General features: G+C 41.8%; 1 protein-coding gene across 3 annotated transcripts in view; it reads left to right on the top strand.

Moving 5' to 3' along the window:
- Positions 1-20,655: 20,655 nt before the first annotated feature.
- The window catches only part of SYT9 (synaptotagmin 9), a 70,407-nt gene continuing 69,692 nt past the window's right edge, over positions 20,656-21,370 (top strand). For all 3 annotated transcript variants that reach the window (XR_012625393.1, XM_074842047.1, XM_074842046.1), the window contains exon 1: positions 20,656-20,898. Coding sequence is in view for 2 of the 3 variants with exons in the window: in XM_074842047.1 (XP_074698148.1) it covers positions 20,751-20,898 (148 nt within the window). In the remaining variant the exon portion in view is untranslated. The remainder of the gene's footprint in view (positions 20,899-21,370) is intronic.

The raw sequence follows: 21,370 nt of genomic DNA, 5'->3' as shown, positions 1-21,370 counted from the left end.
ACTGAAAAAGGTATCTAGTCATTCTATTGCCCTTGATCCTGCAGCTGACAAAACATACTACACAAGAGAAAGCAACCGAAAAACCCCCAGATTGAAGTGGCCTGATGAATGCTCACAGTGCCCCTGCCATCGAGCAGGGCTCCGATCCACTTCGGGCTCAACAGCAGAATTGTCATTCAGGTTTTTTTTACTCACCACCTACTTGGATCATACGCTTCCTGCTGTTCATGATGAGTTTTACAGACAGACAGCTGTAATCAGACTTCTTTCCACTATAGAATTCTACGTTTTTACACCCTTTTGTTGACATATACATACTGCTATATCCTATTCTACCTTTTGACCAGTCTAGCATGCCTTACACTCTTATTTGGTTCATAATTCTCTCCTTTCCAATTGTTTGCATAAAGGAAAGTCTTTCATTTCATATAGGACAAATTCACTACTCACAGAAATGTATTTTTAGAGAAAAAGTGCTGAAGTTACCACTTTTGTATTTCCCTATCCTGAAGGCTCTCTGAGAAATTTATATAGCATGTCCCTGCTACTGTGAACTCTCTCATTACACAGAGAAAAAATAAAGCAAATCAGAAATGAAACGTTGGGCATTCACACTCCTGTGCTCACTCTTAATTATACTTGGAAGCACAGCCTCCCCTAATTATGAGATTCTTAGCACTCACAGCTGTGTGGTATAACCTGACACAGGTGTGCTGCATCATTACAGAAACAGGATTCTTGCACTGTTACCTCCGTGACAGAGCATTTTCCAGAATTCCTGTGCTGATAAGCATTTGATGATATAGAAGGTTATATAAATAGGGAGATAGACAAGCTAGATAAGAAAAGATGTGACACATACTGACAAACACATTTTGGGGTACAAGTCTTATAGCACAGTCAGCAGAAAGCTCAAGGCAAAATGGTATTTTATTAAGGTAAAATCACATGGCATGAAACAAGGCTAAGCAAGGTTATCAATCTTTTTTATCTCATAAAAATAATAAAAAAAAAAAGAGTTGCTGTATACAGTTTAAAGAAAGGTCAAACTAGTACAAACCTTAGCCATGGAATTCTCACTAAAACTCCTGCTTTTACAAAAGGCTCTTCTTTTTCCTACTGGCATGCAACAAAGCATCTGTCTGTGGTCAAAAGTCCTCAAACTGAAAGCACAGTAACAGATTCAAAACCACAAGTATGTTATAAAGCTATAAATCAAAAAGCTGCAGTATAATTTGGCTAAGAGTGAGGTCTTTTTCTTGACTATAATCAAAGCTCTTTACATCCATGCCCTTCATGATTTACCAATAAACAGGTGAGATATGTTTGCAGCTGCATGCCAATCTCAATCTAAGGGAAGTAAAGGACCTTATTTACCCGTAGTGAACTGTACTATGGAATTTGCTATGTTATCTCTAATTTATCCCAGGATAGCACAGGATGCCTGTAGCAGAAACTCTTCAGGGATTCACAGCTGCTGGGTGCAACTCCTTATCTTAATATCACTGAACATCATTGTCTTCAGCCACCAGCCTGGTCACCTTTTAAGGCAGCAGGATGCTGGCAAGGCCTTAGCACTCAGAACACCTGTAGCACTCCAGGAAACTTAGGTATTTCCAGTCTTCTTTTATGGTTCTCATCATCCCCTTTAGAAAAGGGTTAAAAGTTGACAATAACCATGTGTATGCAGTTAGCCAAGTCTATGCCACTTGATATAGAGCATTTACTTTGGAATGGGAAACTATCTGGACTTGTGCAAATCATTTGACACTGTCCCACATGACATCCTTGTCTCTAAATTGGAGAGGTATGGATTTGAGGGATGGACCATTCGGTGGATAAGGAATTGGCTGGATGGTCACACTCAAAGAGTTGTGGTCAATGGCTCGATGTCCAAGTGGAGAGTGGTGACGAGTGCCATTCCTCAGGGGTTGATGTTGGGACCAGCGTTGTTTAAAATCTTTGTTGCTGACATGGACAGTGGGATCGAGGCACCCTCAGCAAGTTTGCCAACACCAAGCTGTGTGGTGTGGTTGACAGGCTGGAGGGAAGGGATGTGCAATCCAGAGGAACCTGGAGAGGTGGGTCCGTGTGAACCTCATGAAGTTCAACAAGGCCAAGTGCAAGGTCCTGCACATGGGTCGGGGCAATCCCAAGCACGAATAGAGGCTGAGTGATGAGTGGATTGAGAGCAGCCCTGGGGAGAAGGACTTGGGGGTATTAGTGGATGGAAAACTGACTGTGAGCCAGCAATGTGCACTCGCAGCCCAGAAAGCCAACCGTGTCCTGGGCTGCATCAAGAGAAGTGTGGCCAGCAGGTCGAGGGAGGGGATTCTCCCCCTCCATTCTGCTCTCGTGAGACCACACCTGCAGTGCTGTGTCCAGCTCTGGGGCCCCAGACATCAGAAGGACATGGACCTGTTGGAGTGGGTCCAGAGCAGGCCATGAAGATGATCAGGGGGCTGGAGCACCCCCCTGTGAGGACAGGCTGAGAGAGTTGGGGTTGTTCAGCCTGGAGAAGAGAAGGCTCCAGGGAGACCTTACAGTGGCCTTCCAGTACTTAAAGAGGCTACAGGAAAGCTGGGGAGGGACTCTGAATCAGGGGGTGTAGGGATAGGACAAGGTGTAATGGTTTTAAACTGAAAGAGGGTAGATTCAGGTTAGATATAAGGAAGAAATTCTTCCCTGTGAGGGTGGTGAGGCCCTGGCACAGGTTGCCCAGAGAAGCTGTGGCTGCCCCCTCCCTGGAAGGGTTCAAGACCAGGTTGGACGGGGCTTTGGGCAACTTGGTCTAGTGGAAGGTGTCCCTACCTGTGGCAGGGGGGTTGGGACTAGATGATCTTTAAGGTCCCTTCCAACCCAAACCATTCTATGATATGATATGATATGAAAAGATATATTACAGAAGTTGTATTACCAACTGTGTATATATATTAATTCTAATCTGGGGTTTATGTTCCCAGTCTACTCTGAGAACATTAACCTTCCCAGCTAAATTCTACTATTTACAGCTAGAATATTGCACTTAACTCACAGTGAGTCTTTTGCAAAATTAGTAATCTTAGTTTTTGCAAGATGGAATATACTTTATATTCCATATATACTTCATCATCAAAAGGGTTAAATATTTTTAAAATTCTACCATTCAAATGGTTGAAGAAACATATTTGAGCAGCTGCCTAGAAACATCCCTTCTTGAGAAGTATTTCTGAATGCATCAGTGAAAATGTACTGAATTTAATTTATATGAAAAATCACAGTGTGTATACAGCTTTTTTAATAAGCTCATCATGTGTCCACTGAGGAAGGCTGTACTACATACATATATGCTGGCTCACTTGGATTAAAGCCAGATTTTCTAAGAGATCAGCTGCCATGTAGAGATCATAGCAGGTTGACATATTTTTCGAGAGCACAGCACACAAAGTACTCCCTGTGCTCATCTTAAAGAGAGAAGCTTCTTGGAGAAATCTAAGGGAAGGGAGGGGGTGGAGGGATCGAGCCTTTTTCCTTATGCTCTGAAAATGTCATGTAGTTGCACAGGGATAGGCTACACACAAAAAAATACTTCTTTTTATTAGTCCTATTAGTATACATGATAGCTTTCTGTTAAAAAGATAGTCATCTCTAAGTGTAAAAATGTGTATATATATATTGAGCTGCATATGTAAATACACTGTTTCTGCATGCTTTTCAATTAAAATTTGAGTTATGATTTGTACTGCTTAGTTATAAACTCAATTTATTTATTTACCGAAGTAAACACAGCATCAAAAGTAACAGTTATATATTGCTAGGCTAGGTAGTCAAGGAAAAGGTTTGAGTTCCAGAAAACATAGTAAAGAACTGAATTCAGTACTCCATACACAACTGCCTCAAGGTAAGGAAGAGGACAGGAGCAGCTGGACTGTTCAGTACTAAGGTTATGGATTAGCATAGGAGGGGCTGTAAACCTAGGATTGTTATTGGATCAGTCCTCTATTTTGGATAAAAATTACTTGGCTGGCTACCTAGAGAATCAGTTTGGTATCACTGGGCTAGGTTTATTACTTGAAATAAGGCTCAGACAAAACTATGATCGGGAAAGCAAGGGCTAAACACCTAAATTGATGATGGATGCTAGCAATGATAAATGAGAAAAAAGCTATCTTTGTATAGGAATTTGGAACACGTTTAATCTAGACTCATTGCTGCAGCTGGACATCTTCCAGAGAACAATATTCCAAAATGTAACTCTAATTCCAGTTCCAACCTAAGTGATATAGCTTTCTTCCATCTGATACATTATACTGAAAGCACAAGTTAATGATTTATAATTTAAATGGGAAGTGCGAGTCATATGGTCAGGGATATATTCAGGGATAAGGGGAAAAAAGTCTTTAGCACTAGATCTTTAAAAGAGTTTCTAGCATGGGAAGACAAATAATAGCCCAATGGTCATGGCTTAGACTGTAGTTAGGGACTGCTCAAGAAAGGAGAGCCTATGAAGTGGGCATTAGATCACTGAAGACAAGTGAGATCACAAGCAAAAGGATGATAAAAATGTATTAATAAGGTTAGAAGCTATACCAGACATACGACTTATACCTGCCCCATTTTAGCCCCGTAGGTCCTCAAAAATTCATCACGTATTTTACCCTCTCCCAAATCCTGCAGACTGGGCTGTGTCTTCCTCTCCTGTCCATAGCACTCACTTCAGCCCTACCAGCCCTTCAAGATTCAGCACTACCTCCAGTTCTGCAGATGCTCCCAAAATGACAGTTGGAGGAAGCAGGGCTAAATGAGCTGTCAGTTAAGGCAAGTACTAACTAGCCATACGACTACATTTAGTTAGCTTTCAGGAAAGTAGAGAAGCAGGAATGAGATGAATGCTGCAGGTTGAGAGCCTTCAGGGTGATGTGAGGACTGTGGGACAGAGGTTTAAACATGCTCCCACCAGCTGTAAGATATGTCAAGTCCCACTGCATTGCTGAAAGATGGGATTTAGGTTAAGGATAGAGCTTGAAAAAGAAGAGCTTATACAGCTGAGTGATAGATCTTGACTTGCTCACGTGGCTAAAATAAGAGCTTGAACAGAAGAAATGTAATGTCACTCCTAAAGCAGGTATGAGACTCATGGGTACAGCTTAGGCTGTGACTGGTCAGGAAAAGAGAAACTCTAGAGGTGAAACTAGTCATGAATCATGAACAATTTAAAATGAAGAGACATGGAAGAAACTGTAAAGGAGTTACTACTCCTGCTAAAGCAGGTACAGAGCCTCTGGCAACAATCCAGAGGAGAGGTTAGGCTGGGTTAAAGTTGGGAATGGATAGCTGGAAAGCTGAAGTTAATGGTGACTCTTTAAAACCTCACAGGGATAAAATGAGGGCTGGAGGAGGTAGAGGGAATTAAGCTACCACTCTCTTTCAGACAGATACTAGTTTATGCAAGAGATAAGACTGGATTTAGGGTAGGATTAAATCTTAGGAAATAAGAGCCCACAGAGTGCTGGTATTGCTCCTTGAGTGCTAAGAAGGTGTAGGGCCTGTTTGATTAGCATTTGTCTAACAGCATAGGCTCTGCCTTCTCAAAGATCAACTAGGCTGGGAAAGGTCTAAAGGCCTGGTAGAAACACCTGCCATAAAAGATTGAAACTTTAGACTCAAGTAATGCTGTACACAAAAACACACAAAAAATATCAGTGCTTCAAAAAGCAAGTAATCATCAATAGCCTTCAATAAAGTGCTCTTGCTTTTACCATTTAACAGACATCTTAATATATTTTACGTGGTATAGATGGTAGAAAAAACATTGGCTTCAGATTTCAGGTACTACCCCTCTACAATTTGTAATCATCTCTTGAAAGGCAGACTTTGTGAGGTTGAAATAGTTACCGACTTGTGCTAAGGAGGAAGAAGGGCAAGTCTTGCCTTAGAAGATAGAAAAAACTCCATCCTCTCCCACAACAGCTTTGAACAATTTTTCCTTTTAGGCAGAGGACACTGCCAAAAGATGGCTGGCATTAAGATCTGCAGATGGTTATACAATACATGAGAATTGCCCTTAATCTTAGGATTCTGTGAACTCATGAAGATGACTGTTGAATGCTTTTGTTCAGGTAGAGACTGCAGAGTAAGTTAGCTTTAATTTGGCTAATATCAGGTTAGTGGTTATGGTTACATCCCTCATGATTTAGAAAAGTTAATGGTAAGAAAACATACTATAAAGACCCAGCTGTTCTCTAAAAATGCACTATAGACCTTTTTGTGCTTCTTAATAAGAAAAAAAGCCCAAAACCACAGCATTTGTGGCACCTTATATCTCAGCAAGAAAATTTCTATTATTATTAGTGGGAAAAAATAGGAGTTAAAGAATCTCCTTAACAAGTGCACGTTAAGAATTCTTTCAGAATCCATTAGATTTCCACATACAGAAGCAGATACACAGATGACAATTCCCATTCTAAAGTTTCACTCTTTTATCTGACCCCACATGAGGATATTACACTATTATGATGTTTTAGTTTTTTCGCTTGGCAAGTACAGTTCTTCTGATCTACCCACCTTCTCCGCCCCAAAGCCTCTAAGTACCAGTGCTCACATTGGTTTATAATGCAGTTTACTGGAGTGTAGTTATATACATCTCACTGTTTTTAATTTCATAAGAGTTTATTTTGTACTTCTAATGCTTTTAGACTTACAGTACTTCCTCTGCATTGCTTTGTGTTGCCCTGTATAGTCTCTGTTCTTACTGATTTTATTCAGAGTTGACGCTCAGCATCTTTCAGAACTTAATCTTATTTTATAGACATAGGCTCTATTACTTCCTTAGGGCTTGTCTGGTTATTGCTGTGTTCCTTGCTTGAGATGAACATACAGTGTTCAAAAAGTCAATGATGTGGCACCATGGAGTCTCTCCAGCAGTAGCTGTAGTCAGTAGCTAGGATGGATGTAGCTGTGACAGTAACTGAAAGAGAAGCAGCTTGTCACCCCCTTTATCCTGTGATACAGAACATCTGCTGAATCAGACATTAATGGGAATCAGCCCTTCAGCACCTCCTGAAGGAGACTACCAGTCTTAGAGTTTACCTATAGTTCCAGTTATCTTAGGTGTGTGTCCCAAGTGGAACTATTTCACCCCAGACAGCCCAAACTCTTGAGTCCAGGTCATCCTGAGTTTAGGAACCTCTCCCACTTTTGCAAATACAACCTTTTTCAAGGCAGCTAGAGTACCATTTTTCCTAACCTCTATTCATTAAGGTGGTTTGGACCACTCTGAGGGCTATCAGAGATGGCTTTCAAAGAATAAATTCCAATGTTAAGGGAAGGATTGTGCAGACCTGAGATGGAGAAGCACATTTTTGTGAACAAGAACTACATTGCATAATCTTGCTATTGAGTATTCTTTCAGGTAAGTCTGCAACATCATCTGGCTGGGAAAAGAGAAGTCTGTACACTATTCAAAGAACATGAGACATATCGGCATTGTTATGCTCACAACATAACTATAAGTAAACTGCTTTATGACTGTCCATAGGCAAGCATAAAATGCATGAGTAAGCCTGGAAACCTTACAAAATGTGAACAATGAAAGACAAAATACTGTATCTAAATTCAACTCTAAAAGCCAACCATTTCCTGAGGCCGTATAAAAGTATTATGAATGATACAAAGAACGCTAGAAACTATAAAAAAGGGAGGAAAAAGATATTTGAAACTGCTTTGTGTGCAATCATGCACCCTTATTAAAATTTTTTTTTCCATGACATAAACAAATATTATCACACTTAAGGTCTTCAGTTTAAAGCAAACAAACAAACAAAAAACTGCAAAGTGCACAATATTTATTATGTTGTCTTAGATCTACAATGTATATCAAAAAGCCACAAATTCCACAAGGAAATTAAAGTTTAAGTTAACACAGACAGCTAGGAGGAACAGTATGCAAGATGTATACTGAACTGAATCCTCATTAGTATTTGCTAAAGTAAAACAAGGTGTATTGGGAGAGGCCCACCTGTTATGTTTTACTTCTTCCCCTGACAAAAGTGATGAAGGTGTTATTCTGCGCACTTATGAAATTATAAAGAATTGGTCTGGCTGGTGTTTTAGAATATTTAATCCCTTTACATCAGCAAAGGGATTCATCAGGAAAGAAAGCAGGCAGCAGAGTCAATGCTGTAATCTTTTTCTTTAAAAACGCAGTTGGCACAGAAATTGTCCATTTTACTCAGGAGGATGCAATTACATTTCAGCTTTCATGTAAAGCTGGCTTTGTGAAATTGAAAAGCCTGTGTATGAACAGAAACATAACAGCAGGGGAAAAACAAAGACTATAGCTGGCTATGGATCATTTCTCCTTCTCCACATGGTTTGAGGGAAAAATAGCTGGATGCACTGGATGAAGCCAATCTGCAGTAAGCAAGCTCGTATGAGCCCTGCTGACCTAATGGCAACAAGGAGTCTAGGACGGAAGAGTTCAGACTCCTGGGGAAAGCAGATAATCAACCCCTCAGGTCTTTAAGTAAAGATTTTACGAGCTGCACAAGAGAGAAAAATAAAAAACACCACAAAGAAACAACATCAAAAAGATAGAGAAATGGGAAGTCATCTTATGTCTCAAGGGAGGAAGGAGAACCTTGCTCGTCAACCCAAATCCAGCAGCTGGGGCTAGAATAGAGAAGCCCCACTCACCCCTTACTCTGCCAAAGCCTCTGAGAGAATGCAACACAAATTGCCAGGAATGATTTAATTGAACAAGTTTCTGTAAGGAAATGCCAATCTGTTTGTCTGGTTTAGGAATGTTAAGAAAAATAACCTTTCTGAGAGAGGAGGGAAGAAAAAAACTTTAAAAGTAGATCTTTCTTCCTTCCTCTCATCTGGATGGAAACTCACGTAGAAGGAGGTATCGGGCAATTGATTTGGGGTGCTCTCTTCTCAAGATGTCTTCCAACTGCCAAAGTCTTTGGCTAAATGAAGACGGTCTCATTTTTATTAGCAAAAAACAAAAAAACCCAAAACACTCTGAAAAAAGCATGTTTTCTGTCCACACTGGAACAGAAGTAATCATGAAATTCCTCAAAATTTCAAAAAACACAAAGACATTTCTCATCCAACTCTGGTTGTACCATAATAAACAGAAGGAAAGTTTGGATTCAGATACAAACTATAAATACAACTTTAAGGTCAGAAACTGTCAGCTTAAGAAGTTACACTCCAATTATGTAAGGTTACAGTAAATTAAGTAACCTTTATTAAGCAATGTTAGTTCCCAGCATGAGAAGCAGCAAACTGAGTCAGAAGACTCTGTTTCTACATTCACATGAATACAGCTTGTTGTGAGACATAACCAAATACAAATCTTAACCTGTTAATTTTTGAGGTCTTTACCATATGGTTTTAGATACTTTGATCAAATGTTAAAGAACTCCTGTGACAGACAGATGCACACTTGGAAAAAGCATGGTACTTACCTTTCATCAGAATTTCTCCTTGTTTTATGAGTATCAAGTTGCTGGCCAGAAGAAAAAGTTCAAAGGTCCTTTTGATTAATATCTTAAAAATGTCTTGTTGCTATCAATATTAAGATTAAATTTCCGTACCCTTGATATTTGGCATGTCTGTCAAGAAAAAGCGAAGTTATTACCAATAACCTCTTTGTTAAGTAAAGTAGAGAAATTTAAGTCACCTTTAAAAGTTCAGTGAGGAGAACTATCAATAAAAAAAATCATATCACACATTCCTTAAATTGCTCACATTTATACTGTGATAAAGTATACACTGAAAAGTAGGCACATCTGCCTGGTTTGATAATTTTGTATTCTTGAAGTAAAAACAAAAGAAAAAGTGTGATAAGACTGTCCACTGTGTGATTCAGAAGAAGGAACTGTAAAGGTTTAATCTCCTAATCCTTTGGTTCAACGCAACAGTGCAGTACTGAAGTGAATCCCCTAATTATCCATGTTTACTGTACACTAGGACAGTTCAAAGTTGATGTGAATGAAAGATATTTGTTTCTGAGGGAAGTGAAATATGCTCCAGCTACCCACTAAATGCTCTCCAACCCCAGTGGGCGTTTGAAACCATGAGTGGTTCATTGGTCAGCTTTGAACTGCATTTATAAATGAAAACCTATGGTCCAGAGGACTAGATGAGATCCATCTTGAACTAAAATCTGCAGACCACACACAGACAAACAAATCTCAGAACCAACAGCTGCAATCTACTGAAATGTTCCTATGGCACCAAACAACATCAAATACAGGCACACATACAGATTACTTTGCTTTTACCCAATTTTATGAGTAAAGGCTGTAATACAGCGTAAAGATAGTCATCACAGTCTTCACAATTAATTTGGTGGGAGCTGCACTGGATGTTAAACAGTCTGAGACGGGCTGCTTTTGAAACAAATAAGACAAGCTTTTATGTTTTGTCTAAGCTTAATATATATTCAAGAGCAACTGCAAAGGTATGCTTATTTACTCAAAAAAAAAATTAAACCAAAATAAATTTTTGCTAAACTAAACCACTTCTAAAACATCAAGACAAATTGCTTTCGCATAATTTGCATTAAAGACAAAAATTTCTTCCTTATCCAGTTGGATAGCCTTCTGTTGCATAGAAAATTGCATTTTCTTTAGTATTTGTTGAGTTGATTATATTTTGTCCCATTTCTCTATGTAATCATACTCATCTTCTATTTAAAGAAGCCAGAAAACCTAGCAAACTTTTCCATGGTCAAAAGATCATTCTCTTTCTTTAGAAAAAGCTTATAAAAACTCCTATTTCTTTTAGCATTTGCTCACAAGTCATGCTTACAAAACACTGTTTTCTCAGACCTTCTTTTTCTCTTTTCTGGAGACTCCTCAGCTTGTCTAAATCTGAAATTGCAGTATCCAAAACTTACATTAGATGAAGCCTCAGCAATTTCAAATCAGGATAATTATGTCCCTTGTCTTCCATGGAATATTCCTGGTCATAAACTGCAGAATCTCATTTGCCTCTTTTTGCAGTAGCTTCACACTGTTGACTCACTCTGTTTTTCCCTATGATCCTAAGTTTGTTTTCCAAGTACTGCTCTAGTCAGTTATTCCAAACAGCACAAGTACAGGGTGGATAATGCATTCTTTACCGTCCACTTTCTAATATGGGGGAAAGGGGCCATCTACTTTCACACATAGTCCATGGGGAAAGGCACACGCCTCAGTAAAATTCAAAATAGCTCAGTTACCGACCAAGGAGCTTGCTGGAGTCAGCCCATTGCAAGTACCACTGCAGAGACATCCCAGGGGAATGCTGGGACCAGCACAATATTTTATTTTCCTCCTTTTTCCTCCAGACTGAAAGGTGGACCCCATCATCCACCTGGAATACCATTTAGAATCCTCTCCCAAAGACAGACACTTTTCCAGGAGGATAAAATCAAAAGACATAGTAGACAAAATGACAGAACTTCAGTGTAACAGCATCTCACTTAGATCACATTCCAAAGAGGCAAGACTAGGAGACAATTCTTCACAGAAAAGATTTTTGCCCACAGGTTCTGGCTCACAGACAACTTAACAGCCCACTTACAGACACCCTGTGTCCTCCGCCTTGCTAAAGCAACCTTAACCCTTCTGGCTGAAAAGATATTGCTCTCTTGAAAAGAACTGAAAATTCACAGTGCCTGAAGAAGCAGCTAACAGTAGCTGACATATGATGGAGAACATTTCTGTCACAGCTTCAATACTTAACAAGAAAAGTATGAAACAATGAATCTCAACTTCCTATGTAGTGGTCTACTGTGGATTTTTCTTCCTGTACTAATTAACAGCAAGAGAAAACCCTTCTCACACAGCAAACTAGGTGCTTACCACCCTTTGTTTCTTAGCAAACAACCCATATGTTTTCCAGACGCTGATCATTTTTAAGAGTCTATTTTAAACACAAATTCTGGTATAATATGCAAGTTCAGCTGCGACCAATTGCCAGTCTTCCCTAGATTTAGGCAACAATGTATTTTGGGAGTATGACTCAAGAAAACATTCACATGAGCAAGTAAAGCAGGTGGCCAGGACCTACCACATAGCATCAGCTTCCTCAGAACATCCTCAGAGAAGGAAAAATAGCTCTTAACTGTTTGGGGAGATGATGAGAGGGTGGAAGAAAAACTGTTCTAAGGTATATGTTGTAATTATTACAACCAGTAAAGCATACTGCAGTCTATTGCCTCAGCATCACAAAGAGATATATAAAAAAACCTCACCACTACTCTTCTGATCAAAGTGTTTATCACTGTGTTGCCATTAAGTCTCAAAAAAACTCATTTACATATGGGGCCTCAGTCATAAGTTTAAGTTATGCCTGTGCCAAAGAAACAGCTTACCTGGTTTTCCCTCGAAAGTATCTCATACAGCAGTACAGCTCATTTATTCACCCAATGTTTCAACTGCAATAGAAGAAAGAAGTTGTTTGTTAGTCTGTTGGGAAGGGAGATGTCCAAGCTACCCATAAAACTCGCGCGCTCTTACAGATTTATGCCAAGCACTGGGTTCTGTGATTGCACAAGAGCAGAAGGCCAACAGCGATTGCATTGAGGTACCACAAGTTACACTGCGGCCAAAACGTCGTGTTCAGCTGGGATTCCTTAATCTCCCTTTTCAAGTGAATTAAGCAAAAGAGAAGAGGAAATTGAACACTGCTATTTCTGTCACTTGTTTGCTCAGTAACAAGGCTTTGACCAAGTTAGCTGTTATAAAAGCTGGGTAGTTTCAGGATAAAGGTTTTGTCTTTAGCCAGAGATTTGAGGAATGGATCCTACCATCTTTACTCAAACAAGCAGTCCAGGAGCATTACTGTAGGCATGCCTGATTCAGAGTGATACTTGGGAAGCACCCAACTTTAGGGACATGGATTGTCCCATTTAATTAAAACCAAAAGTATTTTGGTGCTTGAAGCAATGTACATGCATGTACTTCAACTCTCATTTGAATTCACACTTGTGGGAAAAGGGATTACACACCCAAACTCTGCCTTGAGCCCAGAACAGTGATGGATGTGTCACATGCTCCAGAGGTATTACAAAAAGAGTCAAGCCAACGAAACTTCCAAAAAGAAGAAAACTGGATATATAAGACAAAACCTTTTCTAAAATTCAGCATAATGTTGCGTCAAAAGTGAAAAGAGGTTTTTAAGTCCCTACACTGCCACACACACCGTCAACTCATGGGCCACACACACTTTGAAAAGGGTCATTGAATACTCAGGAAAAAGGAAAAGTTTAACAAAATACTGTCCCTTACTAGAGACAGTCACAATTTAATAACCCACATGCTTAAGTTATACACACAGGGAGAGCAGTAGTATGTTCCCCACCCTGACCGAGAGACTGTTGCATGTTTAGGAGTCAGTGATCCACTTAACAGTTAACGGGAGCATGCCCAGGCCGGTGCCCTTTTTAGGTATGTCCAATAAAATATAAAAAGAAAGCAAATGCATGTCAAAAAAATGAAGAACTCCAATGAGACTAAAAATAAATCATCATGAAGTTTTCCTGCTTGCAATAAAGCGACAGGAACAACTTCAGCAAGAAAATGTTGCTCTACAACAGACCTGAAGAGGAACGGATCAACACTCGGCCCTCTCTAGCCTTGTACGTTCTTTACCAGAGACAACATCAATCCACCACTGCTCAGGAGTGTGTTAGCTAGAGACCACAGATCCGAAACAAAACGTGCCAAATGAGGCCATCTGGACTTTTCAGATTTTTGTAATACAAAAGTTGAAATTTTTGTCAAAGTGAATCCTCAAAACCACATTAATTAATTTACTCTATTATTCAGTTACTGTTTCTACACTCCCTACTTCAAGAATACCTAGCGGAAAGTATATTCTTGAGGCAATTAATTGACTATTTTTAACCAATACTGCCTTCTAGATGGACTCTATCTTATCTGATTATATGTTAACCAGAACTAAGGTTAGATCTAAAAGGAATAAAAGTTTTCATCAATCCACAAGGGGACTTGTGGATTTATTTCACTTGCAAGCAGATTCCATCTGATCTATCACTTAATTAAAAACGTTTTCTAAATCTAACTACATTTCAAAGAAAGCCATGACTACAGAAACATTAGTGATACCTATAATTTACAAAGCATTAAATTACTAGATATCAAAAAAGGGTTTTCTTTTGGGTGTTTGACTTTTTTTTCTTCTTGTTTAGTCGAAGGTTCTGTAACCTTTTAAGGTTCAAAGGTAAGGGACTACATCCTCCTCACCGAAAGCTACTTGGCATTCTCTTACAAATTCATCAAGCTATAAGCCATAAAACCACAAAATATTTTTATTCCTTCTTTTGGTTAGGAAATAGTAACATGCAGCTGTAAGCAGCTGAGTGGAAATACATTAGCAGAGCTTTCCTGTAGTCCACATTATGATTGAGCTCTTACATATTTACTCATATGAACTGTACCACTGAGTGAGACCATCAATAAGAGTTAATTATATAAAGGTTCTACTAGACAGTATGATACCAATTTTCAGACTAATTTTTGTCGCAGATGATTCTGCTTCTCCAACTAAGAAAAAAAATGCTTTAGAGGTAATAACATTTACTTTATTCCGTGGCTTTAAGGTTAGCTAAGCCTGGTTCAGGTTTTATATACAATCCTGAATATTAGCTAGACTTTTTTTTCTGTACAAGCTACGTTCAGTGACATTTATCACAACATCATTCCACCTTGCAGAAAATAGACTCTATTTTTTATGAATTTACAAATACTCAAATGATATAGATTTATATTTTTTTTGCTTCTTGACCATCGATGCATAAAGTACAGGACCAACTCCTACCTTGTTATCGTCTGGCTCCCATCAGCATGTTAATATAAATAACAAACTTCATTGGTATATCTGGAATGAGTAAGATACCCCATTTTCAGGAGATTCTTTTCAGATATCAAGCTTTCATCTTCCTTAAGGATTTGGATGCTTCAGCACATGAGGGGAGGACACTAGGAACAGTGCCTCAGAAAAGAACAGTGCCATGGTTGTCCAGGTTAACGTAGGACAACTCCTTTCAGCATATTCCCTTTTTCTAAACAATGGTCCACCAAGCAATGTAAAGGTCAACACTTTTGCTCTTTATCTGAGAATAACTCTAGCTATTAGAGACCAAGACAGAATTGTGCCTCCAACCTCGCTACAGTTACAGTGCAGTTTAGGGAACACGCTTTAGCAGTAAAAGAAAGACATCATGGGTTATGATTTGGTTATTGGACCATCCTTTACTTGCAAGGTAAAACTAAGGTGTTTGCTTGATTATTAATGTCTGGGATATCAGTCCCCTCCTTTCACACCATGCCTTCATGTATTATTTGTAATAAAAGCAGCATCAATTAATGGGCAAGCATGAAGGAAAAGTCTCAAGAATAATATCCCATAGAACAGGAAAAAAACACCAGACCTTAGAAGTCAGAAAAGATGGCTTCATATTCAGTGTGCTGACTCCATGAACTTTTATTGGACTGTCTTCAACATTCAGGTCCAGGGTCAAATTCTGATTTATAGTTGCATAGATATACGCAGAACTTCAGCTAGAAAGGAGCTCGGTGTAGCACACTAACTATGGCTCCCCTTAGTAGTAGGAAGGCCCTTTGAAGGTTCTTCATATGTTTATTCACAAGATAAGAGAGCTGGCATTAAGGGACAGAAAGCTAGACAAAATTGCAGCATCCAAAGGGGAGATAAAAAACACTGACTGTGGAGACAGGACTTTAAATCCATGTGAGCAGTCAATAACAAAAACCGCAGACCACAGACTTGGGAATTCAACAGTTCTCCTCAAGCTCAATTCACTCTCAAGACTGAATTATTCAGTAAACTTTTTTTTTTTTTCCCAGTAGTGGTTGCAAAAGCTGTCAAGGAAAAGATTGTCAAATTAGAATTAAAGTCAAATCAGAAGAGAAGATGTGTTTTCTCTAGTTTTGAGGAAGCTTTCTTTAAAATAGATGAAAGTAGCAGATGACAAGCTACAGCACCCAGAGTCCCCTCTATTAACAACGTGAGGGGTATGAAGATCAAGAAAAAAATGGTTATCTGCTATAAAAAGGTCATAAAAGTTGAAAATGATCCATCATCTGAAATAGCTTGTATTCATGTAACACTGTTTACAGTCTTCTGGGCAGTATCTTCTATTTGGAGCTGGCATGTCTTTCTCTTCCCTAGGCAGTAAAGCTTTATCCAATGGCAACATGGGGAAAAAAACAATGAAACAAAGCTCCCCAAAAAATCCCACTGATGAGCTACAGTAGACTTAAAGTACCTGTCTTGCTTTTTCTCATAACCTTCTTTCAAACAACTCACTCATTATCTACACCCCTTCAACCCACTTCATAAAATGTAGCTGGGCCCCAGTGGCATCAGGACATTGGCTGTCAGATGCATATTGCTAATCCTCTAATACAGTACGGCTTCTAGGGACGCTTGATGGTATCTAAGAGATTTGACATACTTTTTTCTGCTTAATGCTGGATAGACATTTTGCTCTTCCTTTAGGACCTGCTGTGAGAAAGCAACCTACCTACCATCATTCAGAAAACTCCGTAATGGCATTTTACTAATTCTGACATAGGAACAGCTTACAGGCCTCCTGCAGAGGAAAGAACAAAGCTTTGTGCTATCCAGTGTTCAACACCGGTTTTATGCACAATGTTTTAAAAATCTGAACAGATGTCAATAAATGACATGTGATTCCACATAAAAAGCCTTCAGTTTTTATAAATACCATGATGTAAATACACCACCATCCCTTCTCATGTTCCTTCATCACAGTATTTAATATGGATCTCAAAGTCTTTAAACATCTCCATATCATTAGCTGCACCCAAGAACAGCTATCGAAGCTCTATAAGACATTCTCAAAATGATGACATCAACTTCTCTTCAGTTAACACTAACCTGTTTCCGTATGACCTCTAGCATTCAATGATGAGTAAAAAAACCCAGATGGGGGCATACCTATTTTCTAACTACCCTCCCCCTAAAAGCATTCCTAAAGCCTTCTGTGAAGAATACTAATGCATCTCAAGAATGAAGCTGCCCGGAAAAGCACCATCTCGCAAAAACTCAGTTACCCGCATTTCTATTTCTTATACGTTCACCCAAGCATTTTCTGCTCTTCAGTAGCATAAAAATATATAACTATTAAGAACAGAGGGTAAAGAGTATATGCATATATGAGGGAGAGTGAGGAAGAGAGTCTGGTACAGCCAATAACAGAAAGACTTGATAGATCTATCAATCTTTGGTCTTACAATGACATTTTCCTTCTCCAGGCTGGACTTCAGGTGACTGCCTTTAGAGAAATGTCCTCCCTGATCTCTGCCTTTTCGTCCTACTCTTTAATCACATAGTTCATCCACTTTGACTTTTGAAAAAAAAAAAAAAAGCCAACACTAAAAAACCCCCTGATTGTCATGTTGCATTTAGTAAGTTTTCTACTCTGCATTTCCTTGATTTCGTGACATACACAGGGCTTCTTCCTTCCCTTTTCTTAAAAAAAAAGTATTAACATGGTGAGCTATATACACCTATTTGTGGTCAATGTCAAACAATTATAAACACTTGATACAAATATTTGATAAGTTCTGGTTGCAGCATAGCCATAATAAAAATTCTGATGCAAGTTGCCTTAGTTTCTTCCAGAAAGGCATTCGTTTCATGAACGCCTTAGCTTTGAAGATGATTTCATTGCCAAGCAACCCTTGTGTTACTGCCAGAACACTGGGGAAAAGCTTTATTTCAAGAAAAGAAAGAAGAACATGTCAATTGATGATGACAGAACTGTTGTAGGTCAAACAGTTAAACTTATTCTGACTCCGTGTGTAGCAGGCTTGGGGATTTTTTTTCCTAACTTCTGAGTACATTGTATTGTGTGAGGGCAGCTCTGAGCTAAACAGAAAAAAATAGACATATGGTCAGTACAAGTCGTAACTCTCAGGAGAAGGTTAACAGGACTGTCCCCCTGCATCATGCAATGCCCTTCTAGGACCAAAGTTAATTAGCACAGCATTCACTAGGGATCTCAAACATAACACAATCCCCTGAACGGGCAAAATCTGCAGCTGACACAAGAGTAAACTCATCACAACTAGAGGTGCCTGCAAGAACAGAAACATGCAACTGATGATGACAAAATGGCAGACATAACCCAGTTTTCACAAACAACCACGGGAAGGAAAAGTTGCATTTGCTTTGAGACACAGCAGATTACATTTACTGCTGTTATCTCCAGAAAGAGACATGGGCATTTGCTTATGCAGTGCACTTAGTACTTGCTCAGAGCTTTTGAGAATAGATGCCTTTGTTTACTAGCAGTGATGTCCAAACAATTTCATGGTCTTTCCTCCACCAGACTGAAAAATTTCCAGCTCTCACCATCTGCATTACAAACATCTCAGCACCTTCAAATGGCTGCTATTTAAAAAATGAAGCAAGATATTTTAGTTATAGGAGAAAGGTAAAGAAATTACCAGTTCATCACCAGGCTGTCACTCCGGGGCAAGCTAGAATCCCAGGCCAGTGATGGGCTTGTGGTCCCACAGGATAAAAACCACACTCTAGTAAATGCATTAATATCACTTTGCAGTTGATGTATTTGTCTATCCTGGACAGAGTACAAGCTATAGAACAGCACAGCCATCTAGGTCAGGGCCAAACTACCAAAACATAGCCAAATAATCTGCCTCAATGAGTCACAATGCACAAATTGTACAGTAATTCAGAATCTTGTCACACATGATCGCTGGACTACTTGGACTGCACTGATGTCTCTCTCAGCGGTCTCTGATAGCTCCTCTGTCTTTCCTCCTCTTTATTACATATTGTCAGCACTGGCCAGGACTTGATTTTGTTTTACAGATGAAAAAGTTTCTACCCCTAGAGAGCTTACGTACATATGAATAATTCACTAGCTCTCCTGAAGCTCTTTTTCCCCAAAAGGGATTCTGGTATCTCTGGTTCTACCAAGTCCTTTACGTTTTACCTGTTCTTCACTGAAGTAGGAAGAGCAGCAGTACTGCAAAAGCCTAGTCCTTCGTTTCAGAGAAAGATCTGTGACTGACAGTTCCTCTTTAGAATTGTCTCTCTTCACCCCCTCCCTGCATGCCTGGGGAAGCAAGCCAATCACGTTGGTATTTCCAGCACCAAGATAAATATTTGTGCAGCATTTATTGAGACTAGTAGGAAGTTTCCCTATGCTTAGATGTGAAAACATATACTTACATCATAGAAATCTCTGGGCTTCAAAGATATGACCTCAACAACTATAACAGCTACGTACCATTTCATTATCTATTATTAATTCCTAATAACAAGCCAGCATGAAAGAGTTGCTTGTTTACTGATGGAATTATACCTGGCTTATACAGTCATGTTTTACAGGCATAATTTTTCTTATAAAAGTGAGGGAAAAAAAGTAATGCATTTGAGACATAAGCAATGCTGCCAGAGCACTAGGAGATAACAAGTTATACTAGTAAACAACTTTTGTTGCTAACATCCACTCCATTCGCAGAATAAATCTTATTTCAACGATACACTTGTTTCCCTAAAAAAGAAAGCAAGCTTCTACTAGAAGATGCTGCTGTCTACGCTATTTCTAGAACCGTTATCACCAGTCTTTAAACAGTAGGCTGAACATCCACACTCCGAACTTTCCAAGCTCATCATGGCCTCTGATATTTGCTTAAACTATTATAAAAGGGAGAGAGAGAGAGAGAAAATTAAGTTAAACGGAGCAGCCAGTTCTCAGCTTTTCCCCTCATGACACCCACCAGCCTCCCTGCCTACAAATCCAGAAAGCGAAGCAGCACCTGACAAATCTCCTACTCGTCAGGATAAACATGTTCCATGGCAGACGGCGTTTCAGCTCCCCCTCCTCCAGCGAGGGCTCTCCTGCCTTCCCCTCCTGCTATGGCCGGTTCTCAGGTGCTGACACTTCTCATCCCTGCTTTAACTCTTTCTAAGCCACCGCCCAGGCCCGCTGAAGGACGCCAGAGTGAATTTCGGACATTTTCCCCTCCGCTAGGTTCCCGACAGTGAGGGCACGCATTATTGATAGGGAGCGATTTCAGGACAATTAGCCGAGCGAAGGGAACAATTTCTGAGCAGGAGCAGGCAGGGGGGCACACAAAGCACACGGTATTTAACAAACTGTTCGTTCAGGTGACGCGCGGAGCGGAGGATTGGGCCCGGCCAGTGATGGAGAGGAGGAAGGCGAGGAGCTGCCCACCAGGACCCGCGTTCAGGACCCTCCTCCGCCGGACCCTCCGCCGCTTCCCAAAGTTCTCGGGCACGGCCGCGGATCCGAGCGGGGCCCCCGGCGGGACGCGGGCCGGGGGGGGGGGGGGGGGCACGGCGGGCCCGGGGCACAGCACGGCCGGCCCCCGCCCGCTCCCGCCGCGGGGCAGAGCTGCGCCAGCGCGACTGGGCGGTCGCGGCGCCGGCCCTCCCCGCCCTCGCGTTCAACTGGTGGGACCCCCCCGCCCCCGGCAGCGGCGCGCAGGAGGCGGCGGGACGACGCCGGCAGCGGCGGAGAGGGGGGGAGCGGCGGAGCGGGGGGGAGCGGCGGGCGGCCCGGCCCGGCCCGGCCCGGCGGGGCGGGCGCCGCTGGCGGGGGATGCGGGCGGCGGCCCGGCGGCGCGGGCGGCTGCAGGCGGGCGGCGGGCAGCGGCGCGGCGCCTGACCGCAGGGCTCCGCTCCGCTCCCGAGGATGCTGGGGGGCGATGCCCGGCGCCAGGGAGGACGAGATCTGCCAGAAAGCGCTGCAGCTGCTGGCCGAGCTGTGCTCCGTCGGGGCGGTGGAGAACGAGAACTGCCGGGATTTCATCTACTACCTGCGGGACAGAGCGCGGCCCCGCCTCACCGACTCAGGTACGGCCGCCGCTGCCGTCAGGGCTGCGGGGCTGGGCGCCCGCACCGGCGGCCCCCCCGTTCCCCGCCCCGTCCCCTGGCTACGGGAGGAGGGCGGACGTCCCCGAGCATCCCTCGGAGGCCGGGTACCGCGGGGCGAGGCCTGCCGGCACGGCGGGGGCTGCCCCGGGGTGCGAGCGGCCGGGGAGGGAGGAATCGGGGTGGGGGGTGGCGGGGGTGCGTGCTCCCACGAGCCCGGGGCTGGGGGGATCTGTCCCGGTCTGGCCGGGGGAGGACGCTGCTCTGGGCTCGGCTGCCCGCCGCTCCGCCCGGTGCCGCCGGGTCCCCGTTCCAGGCGAGCCCCGCGTGGGGCAGCGCTCCCCGCCGGAGCCGGGGGTCGCCGCCCCGGTGCCAGTGCCGGCGGCGCGGGGTGCGGGCGGGCTGGCGGGCAACTTTCTGCCTCAGCTGGCCAGCGCGTCCCCCCCCCTTCGCC

This window comes from Strix aluco, chromosome 16, assembly GCF_031877795.1.
Source record: "Strix aluco isolate bStrAlu1 chromosome 16, bStrAlu1.hap1, whole genome shotgun sequence".
NCBI classification, from domain to species: Eukaryota; Metazoa; Chordata; class Aves; order Strigiformes; family Strigidae; genus Strix; species Strix aluco.
This window is presented reverse-complemented; position numbering and strand designations above follow the sequence as displayed.